The 22,190-nt window shown below is 59.2% G+C and overlaps 1 protein-coding gene and 2 pseudogenes across 1 annotated transcript; all 3 read left to right on the forward strand.

Moving 5' to 3' along the window:
* The first annotated feature begins 434 nt into the window (after nucleotides 1-434).
* On the forward strand, nucleotides 435-7,501 carry LOC127029168 (protocadherin gamma-A10-like; annotated as a pseudogene).
* A 4,143-nt stretch (nucleotides 7,502-11,644) lies between these two features.
* Nucleotides 11,645-14,290, forward strand: LOC127029169 (protocadherin gamma-B2-like). The gene is given in 3 exon segments (XM_050914794.1): nucleotides 11,645-12,189; nucleotides 12,191-13,355; nucleotides 13,358-14,290. Coding segments are annotated over 3 exon segments (2,643 nt in total).
* A 2,891-nt stretch (nucleotides 14,291-17,181) lies between these two features.
* Nucleotides 17,182-21,726, forward strand: LOC127029170 (protocadherin gamma-A2-like; annotated as a pseudogene).
* Nucleotides 21,727-22,190: the final 464 nt, after the last annotated feature.

Raw genomic sequence — 22,190 nt, forward strand, 5'->3', positions numbered from 1 at the left:
TGCTGCAAAATGGCAGTGCTAGTGGACAGATTAATTTTGTCCAGTCAATATTTCTCTGAGTTCTTTGTGCAGCTATTTCTCATTATTTTCCATCGTGGGTGGTATTTTCTACGGTTCCAGATCTCTCTTTAAGGCGTAGAATGGATCTCCCCCCCGCCGCCCAAAATCACCTTTTGTGTTTCAGAGCCTCTTCTTTCCTATTCTTTTTTCCCCAACAGTTCTACTTTGCCCTGGTTGATAGCGTTTCAGTCTAAGGGTTGGCTTTATGTGTGAGTTTCTTCTTTGTCATGGACCCACCACGAGAGAGTGCATGTGCATCGCTGCCTGCTGCTGACTTACTCTAGAATGGAGCGCTGAGTCCTAAGTGGAAGCACGGCCTGTAGTGTAAGGCTGTCACCCAAACTTCCGAAGTGGTGGTTGGAGAAGGGGGAGAAATGGAGGCTGCTTCAGAGCAGCCTCCGATGTGCAGGTGAGAAGTGACAAAATCGAGAGGGCAGGGTCATCCCTGTACTTCGGGATGCGGGGACTGACCATTCCGACTGTTCGTGAGTAGTTCCCCTCCTCCATGACGCTCTTTTGATCTGCAGAAAGGGTGAGGAAAAGTCATTCAAGCAGAACTGCTACAAAAAGGTGTGGAATTCGTGATGCAGATTGTGCTTTTGGACTGATAGCGTATTACGAAAACTTTATATCTGTATTATATCAGCATCACAAGAACATTTTTCCCGTGCGGTAGAAATCGCCCGCCCACGGGAGGCGTGTGATTTCTTTGTGGTCGGGATGGCCTGGAGGCTGAAAGAGGAGCTCGGCTGGAGACAAGCCAGCGCCGGAGATCAGGGCTGGACGGGAACCGATGTGTCCGCGGCGGCGGCCCCGTCCCCGCGAGCTGCCCGTGGCAAAGGCAGGGCGGGCAGCGCTCGGCAGCGCTCGGTGCCTGCAGTGCCGGGAGGAGGCTGCGGGCGCCGCTGTTGACCGAGGAGGAGCGAGAGGAAGGCCGGAGCGCTGCAGGCAGCCCCGCCCGCTGCGGCCCGGCTGGCTGGCTGGCTGGGCTGGCTGGCTGGTGGGTGGCTCGGCGTCCGGGCGGTCTGCGAGCGTCCCCGCGGTGCGGAGCCGTGCTGCAGCGAGGCGGAGGGGCCGGCGGCAGCGGCCGGGAGCGGCGAGCCGGAGCGGAGCGGGAGCGGAGCCGGAGCCGGAGCGGGAGCCGGAAGCCGAGCCGGAGCGCGAGCCGGAGCCGCCGAAGCGCGGAGCGGGTCGGACCGCGTCGGCGGGAGCGTCCGGCGGGGGCGTGCCGGCGTGTGCGGTGCCGGCGGAGCCGCGGCGGCGATGATGCGGCTGTGCGCGCGGGAGGCGGTGGGGCCGGCGGGAGCGAGCCGTGCTGTGGTGCGTGCTGGTGTCGGCGTGGGAGGCGGCGTGGGGGCAGCTGCGCTACTCGGTTGCCGAGGAGATGCCGAAGGGCTCGTTCGTGGGCGACGTGGCCAAGGACCTGCGGCTGGACCTGCCGGCGCTCCGCGACAGCGGCGTCCGCGTTGTCTCCGAAGGCAGGACGCAGTACTTCGCTCTGCACGGGAAGACGGGACATTTAGTGACGGCGGAGAGGCTAGACAGAGAGCAGCTGTGCCGGCTGGTGGAGAAATGCGTGCTGCGCTGTGAGGTGATAGTGGAAGGGGAAATGCAGGTTTACGGCATCGAAGTGGAAATCACGGACATTAACGACAACGCGCCCAGCTTCCGAAGGCAGACAACGGAGGTGAGAATGAGCGAGACGACAGCCTCCGGGGTCGCGGTTTTCCCCTGGCCGAGGCTCACGACCCGGACGTGGGACCGATTCCCTGCAGAGGTACGAGCTGAGCGGCGACGAGCACTTCTCGCTGGTCCGTGCAGGCGGGCCCCGGCGGGGCTCAGCGTCCCGAGCTGGTGCTGGCGAAGGCGCTGGACCGGGAGGAGGCGGCGTTTCACGAGCTGGTGCTGAGGGCGAGCGACGGCGGAGAGCCGGCGCGGACGGGCACGGCGCGGATCCGCGTGGCGGTGCTGGACGCGAACGACAACGCGCCCGTGTTCAGCCAGGCGGAGTACACGGTGCGTGTGCCGGAGGACGTGCCCGTGGGCTCCGTCCTCGTCAGCGTCACGGCTGCCGACGCCGACGAGGGGCTGAACGGGCACGTGAAATACTCTTGAAGAATGTGTCAGGACCTGGCATCGGAGATTTTCCAGCTGGAGTCTGAGACGGGAGCGATCACGCTGGTGCGGAGCCTGGACTTCGAGGAAGGCGACTCGTACGAACTGGAGGTGCAGGCACGGGACGGCGGGACCTTTTCCGATACGGCGAAAGTCGCGATCAGCGTGACAGATGTGAACGACAACGCGCCCCAGATTTCGGTGCGGTCGGCGCTGGCTGCGATCTCTGAGGACGCGCCGCCAGGGACGGTGGTGGCCCTGCTGCACGTGCAGGACCGGGACTCGGGGGCGAACGGCGAGGTGCGGTGCGAGCATCGCCGAGCGCGTCCCGTTCCGGCTGGAGCGGTCGTTTGAGGACTACTACCGCGTGGTGACGGCGAGCGAGCTGGACCGGGAGGCGGTGGCGGAGTACAACGTGACGGTGCGGGCGGCGGACGGCGGGTCGCCGGCGCTGTGGAGCAGCGCGGTGCTGGCGCTGCGGGTGCTGGACGTGAACGACAACGCGCCGGTGTTCGCGGAGGCGCGTACAGCGCCGGCTGCCCGAGAACAACGCGGCGGGCGCGCTGGTGCTGACGGTGCGGGGCGTCGGACGCGGACTGGGGGCAGAACGCGCGCGTGCGGGTACCGGCTGTCGGAGGGGCGGGTGCGGGGCGCGCCGCTGTCGTCGTACGTGTCGGTGCAGGCGGAGACGGGCGCGCTGTACGCGCTGCGCTCCTTCGACTACGAGGAGGTGCGCGAGGTGGGGCTGTGGGTGCGGGCGGAGGACGGCGGCGCGCCGGCGCTGAGCAGCAACGTGTCGGTGCGGCTCGTGATCGTGGACGAGAACGACAACGCGCCGCAGGTGCTGTACCCGCCGGCGGCGGCGGCGGCGGGCGCGGCGCGGGCGCGGGGTGGGCGGGCGTGGAGCTGGCGCCGCGCTCGGCGGAGCCCGGGGCGCTGGTGGCCAAGGTGGTGGCGGTGGACGCGGACGCGGGGCAGAACGCGTGGCTGTCGTACGAGCTGGCCAAGGCGACGGAGCCGGGGCTGTTCCGCGTGGGGCTGCACAGCGGCGAGGTGCGGACGGCGCGCTTCCCGCTGGCCCGCGACGCGGCGCGGCAGAGCCTGGTGGTGGTGGTGAAGGACCACGGGCGGCCGGCGCTGTCGGCCACGGCGACGCTGACGGTGGTGCTGGCCGAGAGCGTGGCCGAGCTGCTGTCGGAGCTGGGCAGCGCGGCGGCGGCGCCGGGCGAGGCGGCCGGCAGCCTGACGCGGTGGCTGGTGGTGGCCGTGGCGGCCGTGTCCTGCCTCTTCCTCGCCTTCCTGCTGCTGCTGCTGGCGCTGCGCCTGCGGCGCTGGCGCCGCTCGCAGCTGCTGGCGGCGGGCAGCGGCGCCTTGCGCGGCGTCCCGGCCTCGCACTTCGTGGGCATCGACGGCGTCCGCGCCTTCCTGCACTCCTACTCGCACGAGGTGTCGCTCACCGCCGACTCGCGCAAGAGCCAGCTCCGCTTGTCGGCGGCAGCTGCTGCGACACCCTCCCGGCCCGGCCGCCGCCCGACGAGCCCGCGCCGCTGCTCGGGGAGGGACCCTGCCGGCGCCCGCCGCGCGGACCCCGCCGCTCCCCCGGTGAGTTCCTCTGAGCACACTTGCTCCGCGACGCTTCCCTCTGCTGCTTCTCTGCCCTTTCCCCGCCGCCTTCTCTCTCTGTCCCGCGCGCGGAGCTGTCGTTCCAAGGAAGGCAAAGCTGCGTTCAGCACCGCGCTGGGTGCTGGTGCCTCTTGCTGCGGGGAGGGGAGCGTGGGGTTGCGGCTCAGCGTTACAGTGGCTGTGGGAGGCCGGCGAAGGGAGCCTGCTGCCGGCTGGAGCTTCCTTAGAGCGGGCCTTTGGCTCTCATCACGGCGTTCCTGTGTTGCACGCCGTTCCCTGAGCCAGTCTCTCCTGGAGGACAGCGCCTCTTTTACTTTCAGACCCTTGACGTTTCTCCTCTGAGGTGCACTTAGCAGACAATCTGTCTCCATCTTAGTGCAGAGATGTGAAGACAGCTATGCGAAGTCCGTGCGTGATCCTGATGCATGCTGAACAGAAATAGTGTGGGCAACTGGCTGTATGATGAGAGGTGCTTGCAAATGATGAGGGTCAAAGAACACCATGCAAGGTGTGAAGGGTTGGAGATGGGAGTCGTGGGAGCTGTGCGTGAGGAGCTGTTGAAGGGCACAAGAGCTGTGGTTTGCTCCTTTCCCTGTTCAGTGCCCAGCTGCGGTGTCATGCAATGCGAGTTTCGTCTTCCCAAGCGAGTTTAGCCAGAAGACATGTTATTCCAGCTGCGTGGGGAGCCCTGGGAGGTTCTTCCTGTGTGTTTGCAGGTTGTCATCAGTTCTTAACTAACAGCTTAATTAGGTACTTGTGAGAAATGCCATAATGGGAGCATTGGGAAGAGGAAAGTGCCCTAATCTAGAAGAGTATGTTGTGCTCCCTTCCTCTCTGCGCGTGTTAAGTTCTTGCCTTGCTCGTTGTCATGATCTGAAGGTGGGCCTTTGTCTCTGACAGTGTGTGGAAGATCGCATCTGTTCCATTTGTCTGACTGTCCCATACATGCCTCTCATGTTTACAGCTGTAAAGAGAAACACTTCCATAGATGTGTTTCCTTCAAATGCGAACTGGAAGAAATGCTCTTGCTTGTCACATACACATGGTGAGAAGTCACATGTTCTCCATGGTAAGGAGCAGTTGTCTGTGCCAGTTTTCTTTGGGTGGAGTCCATCTGCACATGATGAAGATCAACGACAGGCATGCAATCTGTGAAGAGTTTGAGGAGAGTCTAGGGGGTGCTGTGCGTGAGGAGGTACTGGTGGAGACAATGGCGTGTGTTTTGTCGATTCCCAAGCTTCATTGCTGGCGTACATAAAATGAGTCTGAAGGTGTCTTATTTTTGGATATTGCCTTTCTTGGACTCCAACTGGCCAAGTTGTGGGTTCATCAGTTTGCTTTGCTGTTGCATGATGATTCCAGTGAATGACGGTTATTAGGCACAGTTGCAAACTTTGCATTACACGTGGTAGTGTAATGTATCTTCCAAGTTGCCCATGTGCTGAAGAAGGATGACGTTGCCGTTGAGCTGAGACTTTGATGAGTGGGTCTTTAATTGAGTTCCATAGCGCTCATGGCTTTTAGAACCTTTTCTGTTTCTTCTTCAAATTATATGGGATGAGCAGAAAAATCTCTTTGCATGCATGGCTATGGTCTATGGTGTGAAGTTCTATGTGAGCCTCCTGTGGGCTTGTTAGCAACGAGTTACCTTTTCTGTGTACCTACTACAACTGACACAATATGAAACGTGAAGCTATGATTCTTACACTTGTGTAGGTTTCCCATTCTTGCCTTGTTTCTTTGTCCAGGTCTAAAGTTGGGCCTCATTTTGGCTGGTAATCTTTAACCATTAAAAGATGAAAAGACTGAGAGATTATCGGGCTGGGGAGAGTAGTTTCCATCCATACCTTGAAGGCTTGCAGCTGTCAAGATGTGGTGGGTTAACCTTGGTGAGCCGCCAGGTGCCCACCAAGCTGCTCTGTCACTCCCCCTCCTCAAGTGGATGGAAAATACAATGAAAGGCTCATGGGTCGAGATAAGGGCAGGGAGATCACTCAGCGATTAACGTCACAGGCCAAACAGACTTGAGTCGGGGAAATTAATTTAATGTATTGCCAATGAAAGTCAGAGTAGGGTAATGAGAAAGAAGAACAATCTTAAAACATCTTCCCGCCACTCCTCCCTTCTTCCTGGGCTCAACTTCACTCCCGATTTCTCTACCTCCTCCTGCCGAGAGGTGCAGGGGACGGGGAACGGGGGTTGCGGTCAGTTCATCCTGCGTTGTCTCTGCCACTCTTCCTCCTCACGCCCTTCCCCTGCTCCAGCGTGGGGTCCCACCCATGGGAGACAGTCCTTTACGAACTTCTCCAACCAACTCCTTCCCACAGGCCGCAGATCTTCACAATGTGCTCCAGTATGGGTTCTCTCCATGGGGTGCAGTCCTTCAGGAACGGACTGCTTCAGCATAGGTCACCCGCAAGGGTCACAGGTCCTGCCAGAAGACGTGCTCCAGCATGGCTCCTCTCCACGGGGCCATGTGTTCTTCCAAGAGCCTGTTCCAGTGCGGGCTCTCCACAGGGTCACAGCCTCCTTTGGGGCACATCCACCCGCTCCAGCACGGTGTCCTCCACGGGCGGCAGGGTGGATATCTGCTCCACCATGGACCTCCATGTGCTTGCAGGGGGACAACCTGCATCACCATGGTCTTCATCATGAGCTGCAGGGAATCTCTGCTCCGGCACCTGGAGCACCTCCTTCTTCACTGACCTTGGTGTCTGCATAGTTGTTCTCTCACATATTCTCACTCCTCTCTCCCAGCTGCTGTTGCACAGCAGGTTTTAACCCTTCTTAAATATGTTATCCCGGAGGTGCTACCACTGTTGCTGATTGGCTCAGTTTGGCCAGCGGCGTCTCCATCTTGGAGCCAGCTGGAACTGCCTCTGTCATACAGGAGGGAAGCTTCTGACATCTTCTCACAGAAGCCACCCCTGTAGCCCCCCGCTACCAAAGCCTTGCCACGCAAACCCAATGCACGAGACAAAGACTTTGATAGACTTCTGTTTCCCTAAAATGTCGCGGAATGAAATGCTCTTTTGCCTGTGGCCGATAGATGGCCAAAAGTTGGATATTGTCCATGGTGCAACTAGAGGCTGTGAACGCAGAGCAAGGAGCATGAGAGGCTGGCTTTGAACCAGGAAACTAGGTGGGTCAGTGCGGTTTTGATGAGCAATGATTTGATTTCATGGCTGGTGCCGAGGTCTGTGCCATTCATGCTGTGATCCTGGTTTCCCTGTCCTGAAAGGCAATGGTAATCCTCCAACAATAATAAAGTGTTTGTGCAATAACTGTGCATGTAGAGTGATGATGGTCCTCCTGCTGGCGGAGGACCTTTCCAGCGGGGACACCTCTGGGAAGTGGAGCCCGAGCACCAGTGCCAGCGCTGAAGAGCCGCCTGTGGACACCGACGTGCCACACGCCTACAAGCCCACGCTCTCGTTGTTTTCCTTGAGCCTTTCTGAACCTCTGTCCTCTTTGCCTTGGGTTTCCCTGGGTGGTGTCGATGGGAAGTGCTGGTCTGTATGTCATGAAGCAATGAGAGAAGGAACAGTGTAACCCCCTTCCATTCTGAGCAGGAAGTGAGACATGGCACTAGCTTTTTCATCCTACGTGTAGGCTCAGTGGACAGTTGCTGGCCATTCAGTTTGTGCTGAGTAAAATGGTAGAAGCTAAAACTGGTGAACTGAAACCTTTTGATTTCTTGTGAAAGCGCTTGGCTCTGCATAACAGACTCTGTAACAGGGTTGGGTTTGTGTTGCAGAGCTTCTTTTCCTTTCTCAATGCTTTTTCCCAATGGGATGCACTTGGACCTGATTGATAGCATTGGACACAGAGCTGTTGCTTATTGCTGTTTTGGGAATGGATTTCCAAAGGGAACGAGCGTGAGGTTCCATTAATAGAGAAATTAGATTTTCTTCTGCGTAAAGAAAGAAAGGAGTCTCGCCGTCTGCCCTCCCAGCTTTTGGAGGAAGGCCGCTGCAGAAAGAGTAGCATTAGGCAGGTGAATTCCTTTTCTCCAGGCATGATTTCTCTGTGTTGTTGCTGCAGCTATTTCTCATTGTTTATTCCATCCTTGGGGGTAGTACCTTCCTGACATTCCTCTACATTGCTCAACTGACTTTTATATACAGGTGAGGGTCAAGGAGATGTGATGTATAGCTGAGGGTAGAAAAGCATTTCCCTGGAGGGCTGTAATTGCTATGGCATCAATACCGGGTTTCATCCATCCATACCTTGAAGTTTCCATCCATACCTTGAAGTTTCCATCCGTACCTTGAAGGCTTAGAGGCGCCAAGACAAGGACTTTGATAGACTTCTGTCGCCCTAAAATGTCGCTGAATGAAATGCTCTTTTGCCTGTGGCTGACAGATGGCCAAAAGTTGGATATTGTCCATGGTTCAACGAAAGGCTGTGAAGGCAGGGCAAGGAGGGTGAGACACTGGCTTTGAACCAGGAAACCAGGTGAGTCAATGTGTTTTTGGCTGGCAATGGTTTGATTTCATGGCTGGTGCCAAGACCTGAGCCATTCACGTTATGATCCTAGCTCTGCTGTCCTGAAAGGCAATGACAGTCTTCTGATGAGAAAGTATTTGTCTAATAACTCGGCATTTAGAAGGACGATGCATGGGTAGAATGGCTTACAATTCCTATGTGAAACCTCCTTTATCCATCTGCATCTCCTTTAACATTGTGATGTAGAGTTTCTTCAGAGGTGGGATTAAACTTTCTTGCAAGCCTTTGTTTCCTGGAAGCTCATGGTTCATTTTCCCCATTTCTGGATAGTTCTTTATGTTTTTGAAACTGTGAGTGTTGTTTTGCAGCAAATACGTACTTCAGCCACCTAAGACAGAATTTTAGGTGTGAGGAACATGAAGCAAAAGCTAAAAGAGAATCTCCAGTATTTTCTCTTAGCTTGAGAAAGACACCCATGAGAAGGTGTTTACACTTACAGCATTTTATTTGTAGGGAGATTAACGGGCCACGTAGGAAAAAGCAACTGATGAGAGCTGACGAATATTCCATAAAACAAATGCCCTACTATGTAGTCTAGAGTAAGATTTTAAGGTCGCCCTTGGAGCTTGAGACCTCAATGGCTGCCAGGTACTCTGGAGGATGACTTTCAATGCCCACAGTGAAGAGCGAGACATCCTCCCAGTGACTTTCCTCTGACAACATTTTCTCTTTCCAGGCTTCCTTGAGTTGCTTGTCAGTTTTTTCTCTTCCGTGGTCTCCTGTGTATGTAGGTTGAGTTATAAGCAGCAGGCTATCTTCCCTTGTGTGTTAGCGCCTCTTGCTCGTGCTAGAGCTGGTATGGAAGGCAGGAGATGTGAGGGTGCATTTGTGTTCTGTTTTTGGTAGGAAGAGTAGATGAAAGCATGACTGTAGTAGAAGTTGCGTCTCTGTGGAAGAGTGCGTATGATAAAAGAGGGGAGGAGATTCCACCTAAGTCACTAGTTTGATGGCCCGTTGTCTGTTGGATGACTGCTCCTCTCTTACTTCAGCTGTTGCTCCTTCATGTGCTTTAGAGTCCTTCTGTTTCTTCTGAGAATGGTGGTGAGCAGACAAATGTAGCTCCCTTCTTGGTGGGATCGTGGTGCATCATCATATCACGATATGTTTTTGCCACTTAAGAGAAGGTCAGAAGCAAACCTGCAAGTTGTGTAGGGTTGGCGAGAAGTCTTGGGGGAGATGTGTTGGTGGGGGGACCATAGAAGAGATGGTCATTTCCCTGCTTGTCATAGTTTCTCCCTTAGGCACACGGTTGTGGTACCATGCAATTTGAGTTGCTTCTGCTCAAGAAGTTTGGCCTCAGAAATGTTATTCCACCTGATCCATTCATTCCTGTATGTTTCTAACTCTTGCCTTGCTTGTTGTCATGAGCTACAGCCTGACCTCAGGGCGTCTGATCCACTGGGGAAGGTCACATCTGTTGCAACTGTCTGAGTGCAGGGGCAGTTCCCGTACACCCCTTTGAGGTTTACAGCTGTAAAGAGGAAGGCTTTCATAGGCATACGTGTGCTCACCCAGGCACGCTTGTCTGTAGCACAAGAATGCAAAACCCATGTCTACTGTAGTCCTCAAAGTGCAGAGTGGCAACCCAGGCCAGGCAAGGTTTCCATGAAGAGACTAGGGGTCAGTGGGAGAACACGTGCAGGCTGTTCCCACATGGTCCCCCAAATCATATTGGCTGCTCAGTTGGGAAGATATGGGTTTGACAGGCGGACCGTTAGATGGATAAGGAACTGGCTGGATGGCCGTGTACTAAGAGTCAGTGGCTCAATGTCCAAGTGGAAACCAGTAAGGTGTGGTATTCCTCAAGGGTCCGTACTGGGACCAGTACTATTTAGTATCTTCATCAGTGACATAGTGAGTGGGAATGAGTGCACCCAAAGCAAGTTTGCAGATGCTACCAGCTGAGTGGTGCAGTCGATTTGCTAGAGGGAAGGGATGCCACCCAGAGGGACCTTGACAGGCTGGAGGAGTGGGCCCATGTGAACCTCGTGCAGTTCAACAAGGCCAAGAGCAAGGTGCTGCCCCTGGGTTGGGGCAATCCGCAATATCAATACAGGCTGTGGGAGGACTGGATTGAGAGCAGCCTTGTGAAGAAGGACTTGGGGGTACTGGTAGGAGACAAATGGGCATGAGCTGGCCATGTGCTCTTGTTGCCCAGAAAGCCAGTCGTGTCCTTGGCTGCATAACAAGTAGCATGGCCAGCAGGTCGAGGGAGGTGGTGCTCCCCCTCTACCACGCTTTCATGAGACCCGACCTGGAGTACGGCGTACAGCTCTGGGACCCACACTACAAGAAAGACATGGACCTGTTAGAGCTGGTCCAGAGGAGGGCCACAAAAATGGTCAAAGGACTGGAACACCTCCCTATGAAGAAGGGCTGAAGGAGTTGAGGTTCTTCAGCCTGGAGAAGAGAAGGCTCTGGGGGGACCTTATTGCGCCTTTTCAATATATAAAGGGGGTTGATAAGAAAGATGGAGACAGACTTTTTACCAGGGCCTGTCATGACAGGACAAGGGGCAACGGTTTTGAACCGAAGGAGGGTAGGTTCTGATTTGACATGACGAAGTAATGTTTTATGATGAGAGTGGTGAGAGACTGGAGCAGGTTGCCCAGGGAAGTTGTGGATGCGCCATCATTGGAAGGGTTCAAGGACAGCTTGGACGGGGCTTTGAGCAACGTGACCTAGTGAAGGATGTCCCGGCCCATGGCAAAGGGGTGGACTCGGTGATCTTTACTGGTCCCTTCCAACCCAAACTACTGTATGATTCTATGAAAGACTCGACGTGGCTTGGCACTTTGCCATTGTCAGCCCCTCAAGTATGGAGATGCAAAAGAAGGTGGTTTTGTGAATCAGAAAGACAATCGTAGAGGTCTATCTTATTGTCAGTAATTCCTGAGTCTAATAGAAGAGAGACCCCAAAGCTGGGTGCAGCCACTGAACCAGTAGTCAAATCCCGGGCCCCTGGGAGCGCGGCCATCAGCCGGCTGCGGTGGCGTCGCGGCGCCTCCGGGTGCCGCTGTTGGCCGACGCGGAGCGGCGCTGGAGCCGCAGCCGCAGCCGGGCCGGGGCCGGAGCCGGAGCCGGAGCCGGAGCCGGAGCCGGAGCCGGAGCCGGAGCCGCCGCAGCGTCGTGCCCCCGCAGGCTGCTCGCTCGCACGGCGCCGGCCAGAGCGGCAGCGGCACGGGCAGCAGAGGCGAGAGGCGGCGCGGGGAGCGGCGGCGTCCGAGCCGGCGCCGAGATCGCTGCCGTCCGGCGGCCCCTGCGCTCGCTGCGGAGAGCGGCTGGAAGGGAGGGAGGGCAGCGGCAGGAGGGAGGAGCGCGGCGAGCGCTGCCGAGAATGGCGGGCAGGCAGAGGCAGAGCCGCCGGCGAGCAGCCGGGCGAGTGCTGCTGCCCGCTTTGCTGCTGGGCTTGTGCTGCCGGGCGGCGCCGGAGCGGATCCGCTACGCCATCGCCGAGGAGCTGGGCAGAGGCTCGCTGGTGGGGCCGCTGGCGCGGGACCTGGGGCTGAGCCCGGCGGAGCTGCCGGCACGCAAGCTGCGGCTCAGCGCCGAGAAGCACTACTTCGGCGTGAGCGGGGAGACCGGGAACCTGTACGTGAGCGAGAGGCTGGACCGGGAGGAGCTGTGCGGCGAGGCGGCGTCCTGCTCCGTCAGCTTCGAGGCGCTGCTGCAGAACCCGCTCAACGTTTTCCACGTCGAGGTGGCCATCCAGGACGTCAACGACAACGCGCCGGCCTTCAGCAAGCCTGCTCTGGACTTCGAGATCCCTGAGTTGACGCTTCCCGGTTCTCGTTTTCCGCTGGAGATGGCCCGAGACGCGGACGCGGGCAGCAACTCGCTGCTGACTTACGAGCTCACCAGCAACCCGTCCTTCACTCTGGCGTGAAGGAGGGCCGGGTGGAAAGCAGCAGCCGGAATTAGTGCTGGAGAGCGCGTTGGACCGCGAGCAGCAGAGCTCCTTTCAGCTGGTGCTGACGGCGGTGGATGGCGGGGACCCCGTGAGGTCCGGGACCGTGCAGGTTCGCGTCAACGTGACGGACGCCAACGACAACGCGCCCGTGTTCAGTAAAAGCGTGTACGAGGCGCGAGTGCGGGAGAATGTGCCGGCGGGGTCGCTGGTGCTGCGGGTGCGGGCCACGGACGCGGACGCGGGCTCCAACGGGCGGGTCTCGTACTCCTTCGGCAACGTCGCGGACGGCGTCCGCGCCTTGTTCGGTGTCGACAGCGACAGCGGCGAGGTCAGGACGGCGGGGCCGCTCGATTTCGAGGAGAAGAGCAGATACAGCTTCGGGCTGGAGGCGAGGGACGGCGGCGGGCTCACGGCTCACTGCGAAGTGCAGATAGACATCACGGACGAGAACGACAACGCGCCGGAGATCACGGTGTTGTCGGTGTCGAGCCCGGTGCCCGAGGACGCGCCGGCCGGCACGGTGGTGGCGGTGGTGAAAGTGCGGGACCGGGACTCCGGGGAGAACGGGCAGGTGTGGTGCGAGCTGTCGGGCGAGGCGCCGCTGTCGATCGTGGCGTCGTCGGGCGGCTCGTACAAGGTGGTGACGGCGAGCGCGCTGGACCGGGAGCAGGCGCCCGAGCAGCGGGCGACGGTGGTGGCCAGGGACCGGGGCAGCCCGGCGCTGTGGAGCCGCGCGGCGCTGGTGCTGGAGGTGTCGGACGTGAACGACAACGCGCCGGTGTTCGAGGAGGCCGCCTACAGCGCCTACGTGGCGGAGAACAACGCGGCGGGCGCGCCGGTGCTGCGCGTGCGCGCGCGGGACGCGGACGCGGGCGCCAACGGGCGCGTGAGCTACTGGCTGGCGGGCGGCAGCGCGGGCGCGGCGGGCGCGGCGCCGTACGTGTCGGTGGAGGCGCGGAGCGGCGCGGTGTACGCGCAGCGCTCCTTCGACTACGAGGAGTGCCGCGAGTTCGCGGTGGCGGTGCGGGCGCAGGACGGCGGGGCGCCGGCGCGGAGCTCGACGGCGACGGTGCGCGTCTTCGTGCTGGACCGCAACGACAACGCGCCGCGGGTGCTGTGGCCGGCGGCGGGGGCGGGGCGGGGGCGGCGGCGGCGCCGTTCGAGGTGGTGCCGCGGTCGGCCGAGGCCGGGTACCTGGTGGCGAAGGTGGTGGCGGTGGACGCGGACGCGGGGCGCAACGCGTGGCTGTCGTACGAGCTGGTGCAGGCGCCGGAGCCGGCGCTGTTCCGCGTGGGGCTGCACAGCGGCGAGGTGCGGACGGCGCGGGCCGTGTCGGCGAGGGACGCGGCGAAGCAGCGGCTGGTGGCCGTGGTGAAGGACCACGGGCAGCCGGCGCTGTCGGCCACGGCCACGCTGCACGTGGTGCTGGCCGAGAGCTTGCAGGAGGCGCTGCCGGAGCTGAGCGAGCGGGCGGCGGGCGGCGAGTCGCCGGCGGAGCTGCAGTTCTACGTGGTGCTGGCGCTGGCGCTCCTCTCCGCCCTGTTCCTGCTGAGCGTGGCGCTGGCCGTGCTGGCGCGGGTGCGCCGGGCCGGGCCGCCCGCCGTCCTGCGCTGCCTGGGCGCGCAGCGCTTCTCCGTGGCCGGCGGCGCCTTGCCGGCCGACTTCTGCGAGGGCACCTTGCCCTACTCCTACAACCTGTGCGTGGCGCCGGGCCGCGCCGTCGCCGAGGCCGCTTGGCTGCCGCCGCCGCCGCCGCTGCCCAGCCTGCCCGCGGAGGAGCTTCTGGGCGGGGAGCCCTGCGGGAAGCGGAGCCCGAGCAGCAGCGCCGGCGCGGGAGAGCCGCCCGCCGACGCCGACGCCCCGCAGGTCTGTAAGCCCGCGCAGTCCTTGCCTCTGAGCCTTTCCGAACCTCAGGCCGAGGGCGGTGGGCTGCCGGGTCTTCCTTGCTCTGCTTGGGCGGCCACTGCCGATCCCTGTTTCCATGAAGGAATGAAACAGTGCTGTGCCGTGACTTTGGTGGCAGCAGGCAGTGCGAAGCGGCACTTCCTGCGTCGTCAGCTGTCACACGAGTAGGGTCAGTGGAGAGGTTCCTGCCATTCAAGCTGTGCTGGATAAAATGGTACAGGTGTGGTGACCCTCTGAGATGTAATGGGCTCTGCTGATGCTGGACGTCGAGAAGGCAAAAAAAAGGGTCTACAAAACCTGTGCTGTCTACAGTGGTGTGTATTAGTAACGGCGAAGGCGTACCCTTCCTGTGCCGAATGAGACCCTGTACCTTTCTGAACCTCCGTCCTCTTTCTCCTGAGTTTCCCCGGGTGGGGTGGATGGGAAGTGCTGATCCGTGTCTCCATGACGGAAGGAATGAAGAAAGGAATGGGGTAACCCCCTTCCACTCAGAGCAGGCAGCTAGCGGTGGCACTTCCTGGTTCTTTGGTGGTCAGAGGTTCGGGTTCAGCTGAGAGGTTTTGACTACGACTCTCATTTGAGTTCATAACGGTGAACGCGGTAAATTAATGATTCTGCACGACAGAGTCGGGAAAACGCGGTGGACGCTCGGTGTTGGAGCTTTTTCCTTCCGATCACTTTTTTCCCAAGCCGATGTACTTGGATGTGGTTGATAGCTGGATGCAAACCCATTGGTTAATGGTGTTTCCCAAAGGAAAGGTGCATGTGGCTCCACGCATGGAGAAGTCACAGATTGTTCCTCCCTACTGAATGTTCCCCTCTTCCGTGGAGTGCCGTGCCATGTTTTGGAGAAGGCTGCTGCAGAAATGGCAGCATTAATGGGATGGATACATTTTATCCAGGCATGATTTTTCCGAGTTCTTTGTGCAGTTATTTCTCATTTCTTTTTCCTGGGTGGTAGTTCCCTCTTTTTTACCGTCCCTGATCTGTCTTTCATACACAGGGGAAGGTGTAGAATGGGATCGCAAAAAAAAACCCCTAACCAAACTGCCTTTTGTAGTTCAGAGCCTGTCTTCTTTTCCGATCCCCTTTTCCCAAAGAGAGGTGCTTGGCCCTGGTTGATCGAATGGACAGGGGAATCGGAAACCGAGGAATTCAGTCCCTCAGCCTCTTTTTGGAATAGTGCCTGTTTTACCAGCAGAGGTAGTGGGCTGTTGGTCTTTGTTTGCTTTGGCAGTTAGTGCCGATCTCTGTTTCCATGAAGGAATGAAATAATCCTGTACCGCCGCTTTTTTGGCAGGTGCGAACTGGCACCTCCTGTGTCATCAGCTGTCACACAAGTTGAGTCAGTGGAGAGGTTCCAGCCATTCAAGGCAAAAAAAATGGTCTACAAAACCTGTGCTGTCTACAATGGTGTGTGTTAGTAACGGTGAAGGCAGATCCTTCCTCTGTACAATGAGATCTGCTAATTCTACATGACGCCATTAGTAAAATGTGGTTGACGCTTGGTGTTGATGTTTCCTTCCCGATCGCTTTTTCCCGAAGTGATGGACATTGTTTGACAGTTGAGCAAAAACCCGTTGGTTAATGCTGTTTAGTGTTGGACTCCCAAAGGAAACGTGCACGAGGCTGCAGGAATGGAGAAGTCAGAGATTGTTCCTCCACCTCTGCCATGTGCCGTCACATCTTTTGAGGGAAGGCTGCTGCAAAATGGCAGTGCTAGTGGGACAGATTAATTTTGTCCAGACATTATCTCTCTGTGTGCTTTGTGCAGCTATTTCTCATTATTTTCCATCGTGGGTGGTATTTTCTACGGTTCCAGATCTCTCTTTAAGGCGTAGAATGGGATCTCCCTCCCTGCCGCCCAAAATCACCTTTTGTGTTTCAGAGCCTCTCTTCTTTTCCTGTTTTTTTTCCCCAACAGTTGTACTTTGTCCTAGTTGATAGCGTTTCAGTCTAAGGGTTTGCTTTATGTGTGAGTTTCTTTTTTGTAATGGACCCAGCACCAGAGAGTGCATGCGCATCGCTGCCTGCTGCTGACTTACTCTAGAATGGAGCGCTGAGTCCTAAGTGGAAGCACGGCCTGTAGTGTAAGGCTGTAACCCAAACTTCCGAAGTGGTGGTTGGAGAAGGGGGAGAAATGGAGGCTGCTTCAGAGCAGCCTCCGATGTGCAGGTGAGAAGTGACAAAATGGAGAGGGCAGGGCCGTCCCTGAGGAGGACTTCTTTTGAGGGGGGATCTCCGCTGCTGCCTTGTACTGTTGGTTGGGGTTTGGAGAAAGTAATGTGGCTGCTGGCGTTCCAGTATGAGGCCGTTTTGATCTGCAGAAAGGGTGAGGAAAAGTCATTCAAGCACGACTACTGCAAAAGCTGTGCAACTCGTGGTGGAGATTGTGCTTTTGGAATAATGTAATAAGACACGTAATATTCCACACGTCATATTACGAATACTTTATTTCACCATTACAAGAACATTTTTCCCGTGCGGTAGAAGTACGCCGCCCACGGGAGGCGTGTGATTTCTTTGTGGTCGGGATGGCCTGGAGGCTGAAAGAGGAGCTCGGCTGGAGACAAGCCAGCGCCGGAGATCAGGGCTGGACGGGAACCGATGTGTCCGCGGCGGCGGCCCCGTCCCCGCGAGCTGCCCGTGGCAAAGGCAGGGCGGGCAGCGCTCGGCAGCGCTCGGTGCCTGCAGTGCCGGGAGGAGGCTGCGGGCGCCGCTGTTGACCGAGGAGGAGCGAGAGGAAGGCCGGAGCGCTGCAGGCAGCCCCGCCCGCTGCGGCCCGGCTGGCTGGGTGGGTGGCTGGCTGGCTGGCTGGGTGGCTGGGTGGGTGGCTCGGCGTCCGGGCGGTCTGCGAGCGTCCCCGCGGTGCGGAGCCGCGCTGCAGCGAGGCGGAGGGGCCGGCGGCAGCGGCCGGGAGCGGCGAGCCGGAGCCGGCGCCGGAGCGGGAGCGGGAGCGGGAGCGGGAGCCGGAGCCGGAGTCGGAGCGGGAGGCAGGTCGGCGTTCGTCGGCGGGGAGCGTCCGGCGGTGGTGCGGTGCCGGCGGAGCCGCGGCGGCGATGTGCGCGGCGGGGAGGCGGTGGGGCCGGCGGGAGCGAGCCGTGCTGTGGTGCGTGCTGGTGTCGGCGTGGGAGGCGGCGTGGGGGCAGCTGCGCTACTCGGTTGCCGAGGAGATGCCGAAGGGCTCGTTCGTGGGCGACGTGGCCAAGGACCTGCGGCTGGACCTGCCGGCGCTCCGCGACAGCGGCGTCCGCGTTGTCTCCGAAGGCAGGACGCAGTACTTCGCTCTGCACGGGAAGACGGGACATTTAGTGACGGCGGAGAGGCTAGACAGAGAGCAGCTGTGCCGGCTGGTGGAGAAATGCGTGCTGCGCTGTGAGGTGATAGTGGAGGGGGAAATGCAGGTTTACGAAATCGAAGTGGAAATCACGGACATTAACGACAACGCGCCCAGCTTCCCAGAGGCAGAAACGGAGGTGAGAATGAGCGAGACGACAGCGCTGGGGTCGCGGTTTCCCCTGGCCGAGGCTCACGACCCGGACGTGGGACCGAATTCCCTGCAGAGGTACGAGCTGAGCGGCGACGAGCACTTCTCGCTGGCCGTGCAGGCGGGCCCCGGCGGGGCTCAGCGTCCCGAGCTGGTGCTGGCGAAGGCGCTGGACCGGGAGGAGGCGGCGTTTCACGAGCTGGTGCTGAGGGCGAGCGACGGCGGAGAGCCGGCGCGGACGGGCACGGCGCGGATCCGCGTGGCGGTGCTGGACGCGAACGACAACGCGCCCGTGTTCAGCCAGGCGGAGTACACGGTGCGTGTGCCGGAGGACGTGCCCGTGGGCTCCGTCCTCGTCAGCGTCACGGCCGCCGACGCCGACGAGGGGCTGAACGGGCACGTGAAATACTCCTGAAGAAAGTGAAGGACATGGCATCCCAGGTATTCCAGCTGGAGTCTGAGACGGGAGCGATCACGCTGGTGCGGAGCCTGGACTTCGAGGAAGGCGACTTCTACGAACTGGAGGTGCAGGCACGGGACGGCGGCGAGCTTTTCGACACGGCGAAAGTCGCGATCACTGTGACAGACGTGAACGACAACGCGCCCCAGATTTCGGTGCGGTCGGCGCTGGCTGCGATCTCTGAGGACGCGCCGCGGGGACGGTGGTGGCCCTGCTGCACGTGCAGGACCGGGACTCGGGGGCGAACGGCGAGGTGCGGTGCTCGCTGGACGGCGGCGTCCCGTTCCGGCTGCGGAGCTCGCGGGGCAGCTACTACAGCGTGGTGACGGCGAGCGAGCTGGACCGGGAGGCGGTGGCGGAGTACAACGTGACGGTGCGGGCGGCGGACGGCGGGTCGCCGGCGCTGTGGAGCAGCGCGGTGCTGGCGCTGCGGGTGCTGGACGTGAACGACAACGCGCCGGTGTTCGCGGAGGCGCGCTACAGCGCCCGGCTGCCCGAGAACAACGCGGCGGGCGCGCTGGTGCTGACGGTGCGGGCGTCGGACGCGGACTGGGGGCAGAACGCGCGCGTGCGGTACCGGCTGTCGGAGGGGCGGGTGCGGGGCGCGCCGCTGTCGTCGTACGTGTCGGTGCAGGCGGAGACGGGCGCGCTGTACGCGCTGCGCTCCTTCGACTACGAGGAGGTGCGCGAGGTGGGGCTGTGGGTGCGGGCGGAGGACGGCGGCGCGCCGGCGCTGAGCAGCAACGTGTCGGTGCGGCTCGTGATCGTGGACGAGAACGACAACGCGCCGCAGGTGCTGTACCCGCCGGCGGCGGCGGCGGCGGGCGCGGGCGCGGGCGCGGGGTGGGGCGGGCGTGGAGCTGGCGCCGCGCTCGGCGGAGCCCGGGGCGCTGGTGGCCAAGGTGGTGGCGGTGGACGCGGACGCGGGGCAGAACGCGTGGCTGTCGTACGAGCTGGCCAAGGCGACGGAGCCGGGGCTGTTCCGCGTGGGGCTGCACAGCGGCGAGGTGCGGACGGCGCGCTTCCCGCTGGCCCGCGACGCGGCGCGGCAGAGCCTGGTGGTGGTGGTGAAGGACCACGGGCGGCCGGCGCTGTCGGCCACGGCGACGCTGACGGTGGTGCTGGCCGAGAGCGTGGCCGAGCTGCTGTCGGAGCTGGGCAGCGCGGCGGCGGCGCCGGGCGAGGCGGCCGGCAGCCTGACGCGGTGGCTGGTGGTGGCCGTGGCGGCCGTGTCCTGCCTCTTCCTCGCCTTCCTGCTGCTGCTGCTGGCGCTGCGCCTGCGGCGCTGGCGCCGCTCGCAGCTGCTGGCGGCGGGCAGCGGCGCCTTGCGCGGCGTCCCGGCCTCGCACTTCGTGGGCATCGACGGCGTCCGCGCCTTCCTGCACTCCTACTCGCACGAGGTGTCGCTCACCGCCGACTCGCGCAAGAGCCAGCTCCGCTTGTCGGGCGGCAGCTGCTGCGACACCCTCCCGGCCCGGCCGCCGCCCGACGAGCCCGCGCCGCTGCTCGGGGAGGACCCTGCCGGCGCCCGCCGCGCGGACCCCGCCGCTGCCCCGGTGAGTTCCTCTGAGCACACTTGCTCCGCGACGCTTCCCTCTGCTGCTTCTCTGCCCTTTCCCCGCCGCCTTCTCTCTCTGTCCCGCGCGCGGAGCTGTCGTTCCAAGGAAGGCAAAGCTGCGTTCAGCACCGCGCTGGGTGCTGGTGCCTCTTGCTGCGGGGAGGGGAGCGTGGGGTTGCGGCTCAGCGTTACAGTGGCTGTGGGAGGCCGGCGAAGGGAGCCTGCTGCCGGCTGGAGCTTCCTTAGAGCGGGCCTTTGGCTCTCATCACGGCGTTCCTGTGTTGCACGCCGTTCCCTGAGCCAGTCTCTCCTGGAGGACAGCGCCTCTTTTACTTTCAGACCCTTGACGTTTCTCCTCTGAGGTGCGCTTAGCAGACAATCTGTCTCCCTCTTAGTGCAGAGATGTGAAGATAGCTATGTGCAGTCCGTGCGTGATCCTGATGCATGCTGAACAGAAATAGTGTGGGCAACTGGCTGTATGATGAGAGGTGCTTGCAAATGCTGAGGGTCAAAGAACACCGTGCAAGGTGTGAAGGGTTGGAGATGGGAGTCGTGGGAGCTGTGGGTGAGGATCTGGCTGTTGAAGGGCACAAGAGCTGTGGTTTGCTCCTTTCCCTGTTCAGTGCCCAGCTGTGGTGTCATGCAATGCGAGTTTCGTCTTCCCAAGTGAGTTTAGCCAGAAGACATGTTATTCCAGCTGCGTGGGGAGCCCTGGGAGGATCTTCCTGTGTGTTTGCAGGTTGTCATCAGTTCTTAACTAACAGCTTAATTAGGTACTTATGCGAAATGCCATAATGGGAGCTTTGGGAAGAGGGAAGTGCCCTAATCTAGAAGAGTATGTTGTGCTCCCTTCCTCTCTGCACGTGTTAAGTTCTTGCCTTGCTCGTTGTCATGATCTGAAGGTGGGCCTTTGTCTCTGACAGTGTGTGGAAGATCGCATCTGTTCCATTTGTCTGACTGTCCCGTACATGCCTCTCACGTTTACAGCTGTAAAGAGAAAGACTTCCATAGATGTGTTTCCTTCAAATGCGAACTGGAAGACATGCTCTTGCTTGTCACATACACATGGTGAGAAGTCACATATTCTCCATGATAAGGAGCAGTTGTCTGTGCCAGTTTTCTTTGGGTGGAGTCTATCTGCACATGATGAAGATCAACGACAGGCATGCAATCTGTGAAGGGTTTGAGGAGAGTCTAGGTGGTGCTGTGCGTGAGGAGGTACTGGTGGAGACAAGGCGTGTGTTTTGTCGATTTCCAAGCTTCATTGCTGGCGTACATAAAATGAGTCTGAAGGTGTGTTATTTCTGGATATCGCCTTGCTTGGACTCCAACTGGCCAAGTTGTGGGTTCATCAGTTTGCTTTGCTGTTGCATGATGTTTCCTGGGAATGGCAGTTACTGAGCACAGACGTACACTTTATGTTAAGATTGGAGAGTCACGTATCTTCCAAGTTGCCCAATGTGCTGCAGTAGGATGATGGTGTCTTTGAGCTGATGCTTTGGCGACTGGGTCTTTATGGGAGCTGCGCATTGCTTATGCACTTGAGAACATCTTGCATTTCTTCGAAGTAGAGTGATGAGCAGAGAAATCTGTTTGCACACGTCCGTGTTGTGATCTTTGTTCTCAGTAAGGAGAAGTTGCGTGTGCAACTTTTCTTTCAATGGCGTCTGTCTGCAAAGGTAGCTTTCCTGTTGCATGATGTTTGGGCAGGGTGAAAAACTCTGTCTGCCCCGAGGCAGGGCACCTGAAAAAGTTTGCCGTGGTACAATTTGAAATGACTAAAAGATGTCAAGACAGTGTAAAAGTTCCGTTTGTCGTAGTTGTTGTAAGAGGCCCGGAGTGGTGGTTCCATGCATTTTCCCTATTGTGTCGTCCAAAGAAATTCCTTTGAGGAACTGTGGCTCTGGTCTTTGGTGTGAGCTCCTGTGTGAGCCTCCTGTGGAGTATTTGCCAAGTAGACAGCCTTCTTGTGTACCTCCTACAGCTGACATGATCTGAAATGTTAAGCTATGATGCCTTCACTTGTGTAGGTTTCCCATTCTTGCCTTGTTGGTTGTCCAGGTCTGAAGCTGGGCCTCATTGTGGCTGGTAACCCTTGAAACGTTGAAAGCTCTGTGAGAATTGTTGGGCTGGGGGAGCAGTTTCCATCCGTACCTTGAAGGTGTTCAGGTGCCAAGAGAAAGACTTTGATAGACTTGTGTTTCCCTAAGATGGCACGTAATGACATGCTCTTTTGCCTGTGGCTGACATATGGCCAAAACATTGGATATTGACCATGGTGTAAGTAATGACTGTGAATGTTGTGCAAGGAGGGTGAGAGGCTGGCTTTGAGGCAGGAAACTGGGCGAGTCTAGGTGTTTTTGGCTGAGCAGTGGTTTGATTTCATGCCTGGTGCCAAGGCCTGTGCCGTTTTGGCTGTGATCCTGGTTTTCCTGTCCTGAAAGGCAATGGTAGTCCTCCAATCCTGAAGTGTTTGTGCAATAACTGTGGACGGAGAACAATGATGCATGTGTAGAACAGCTTATAATTCCTGTGTGAAACCTCTTTCATCCATCTGTATCTC

Source organism: Gymnogyps californianus, unplaced genomic scaffold, assembly GCF_018139145.2.
Source record: "Gymnogyps californianus isolate 813 unplaced genomic scaffold, ASM1813914v2 HiC_scaffold_83, whole genome shotgun sequence".
NCBI classification, from domain to species: Eukaryota; Metazoa; Chordata; class Aves; order Accipitriformes; family Cathartidae; genus Gymnogyps; species Gymnogyps californianus.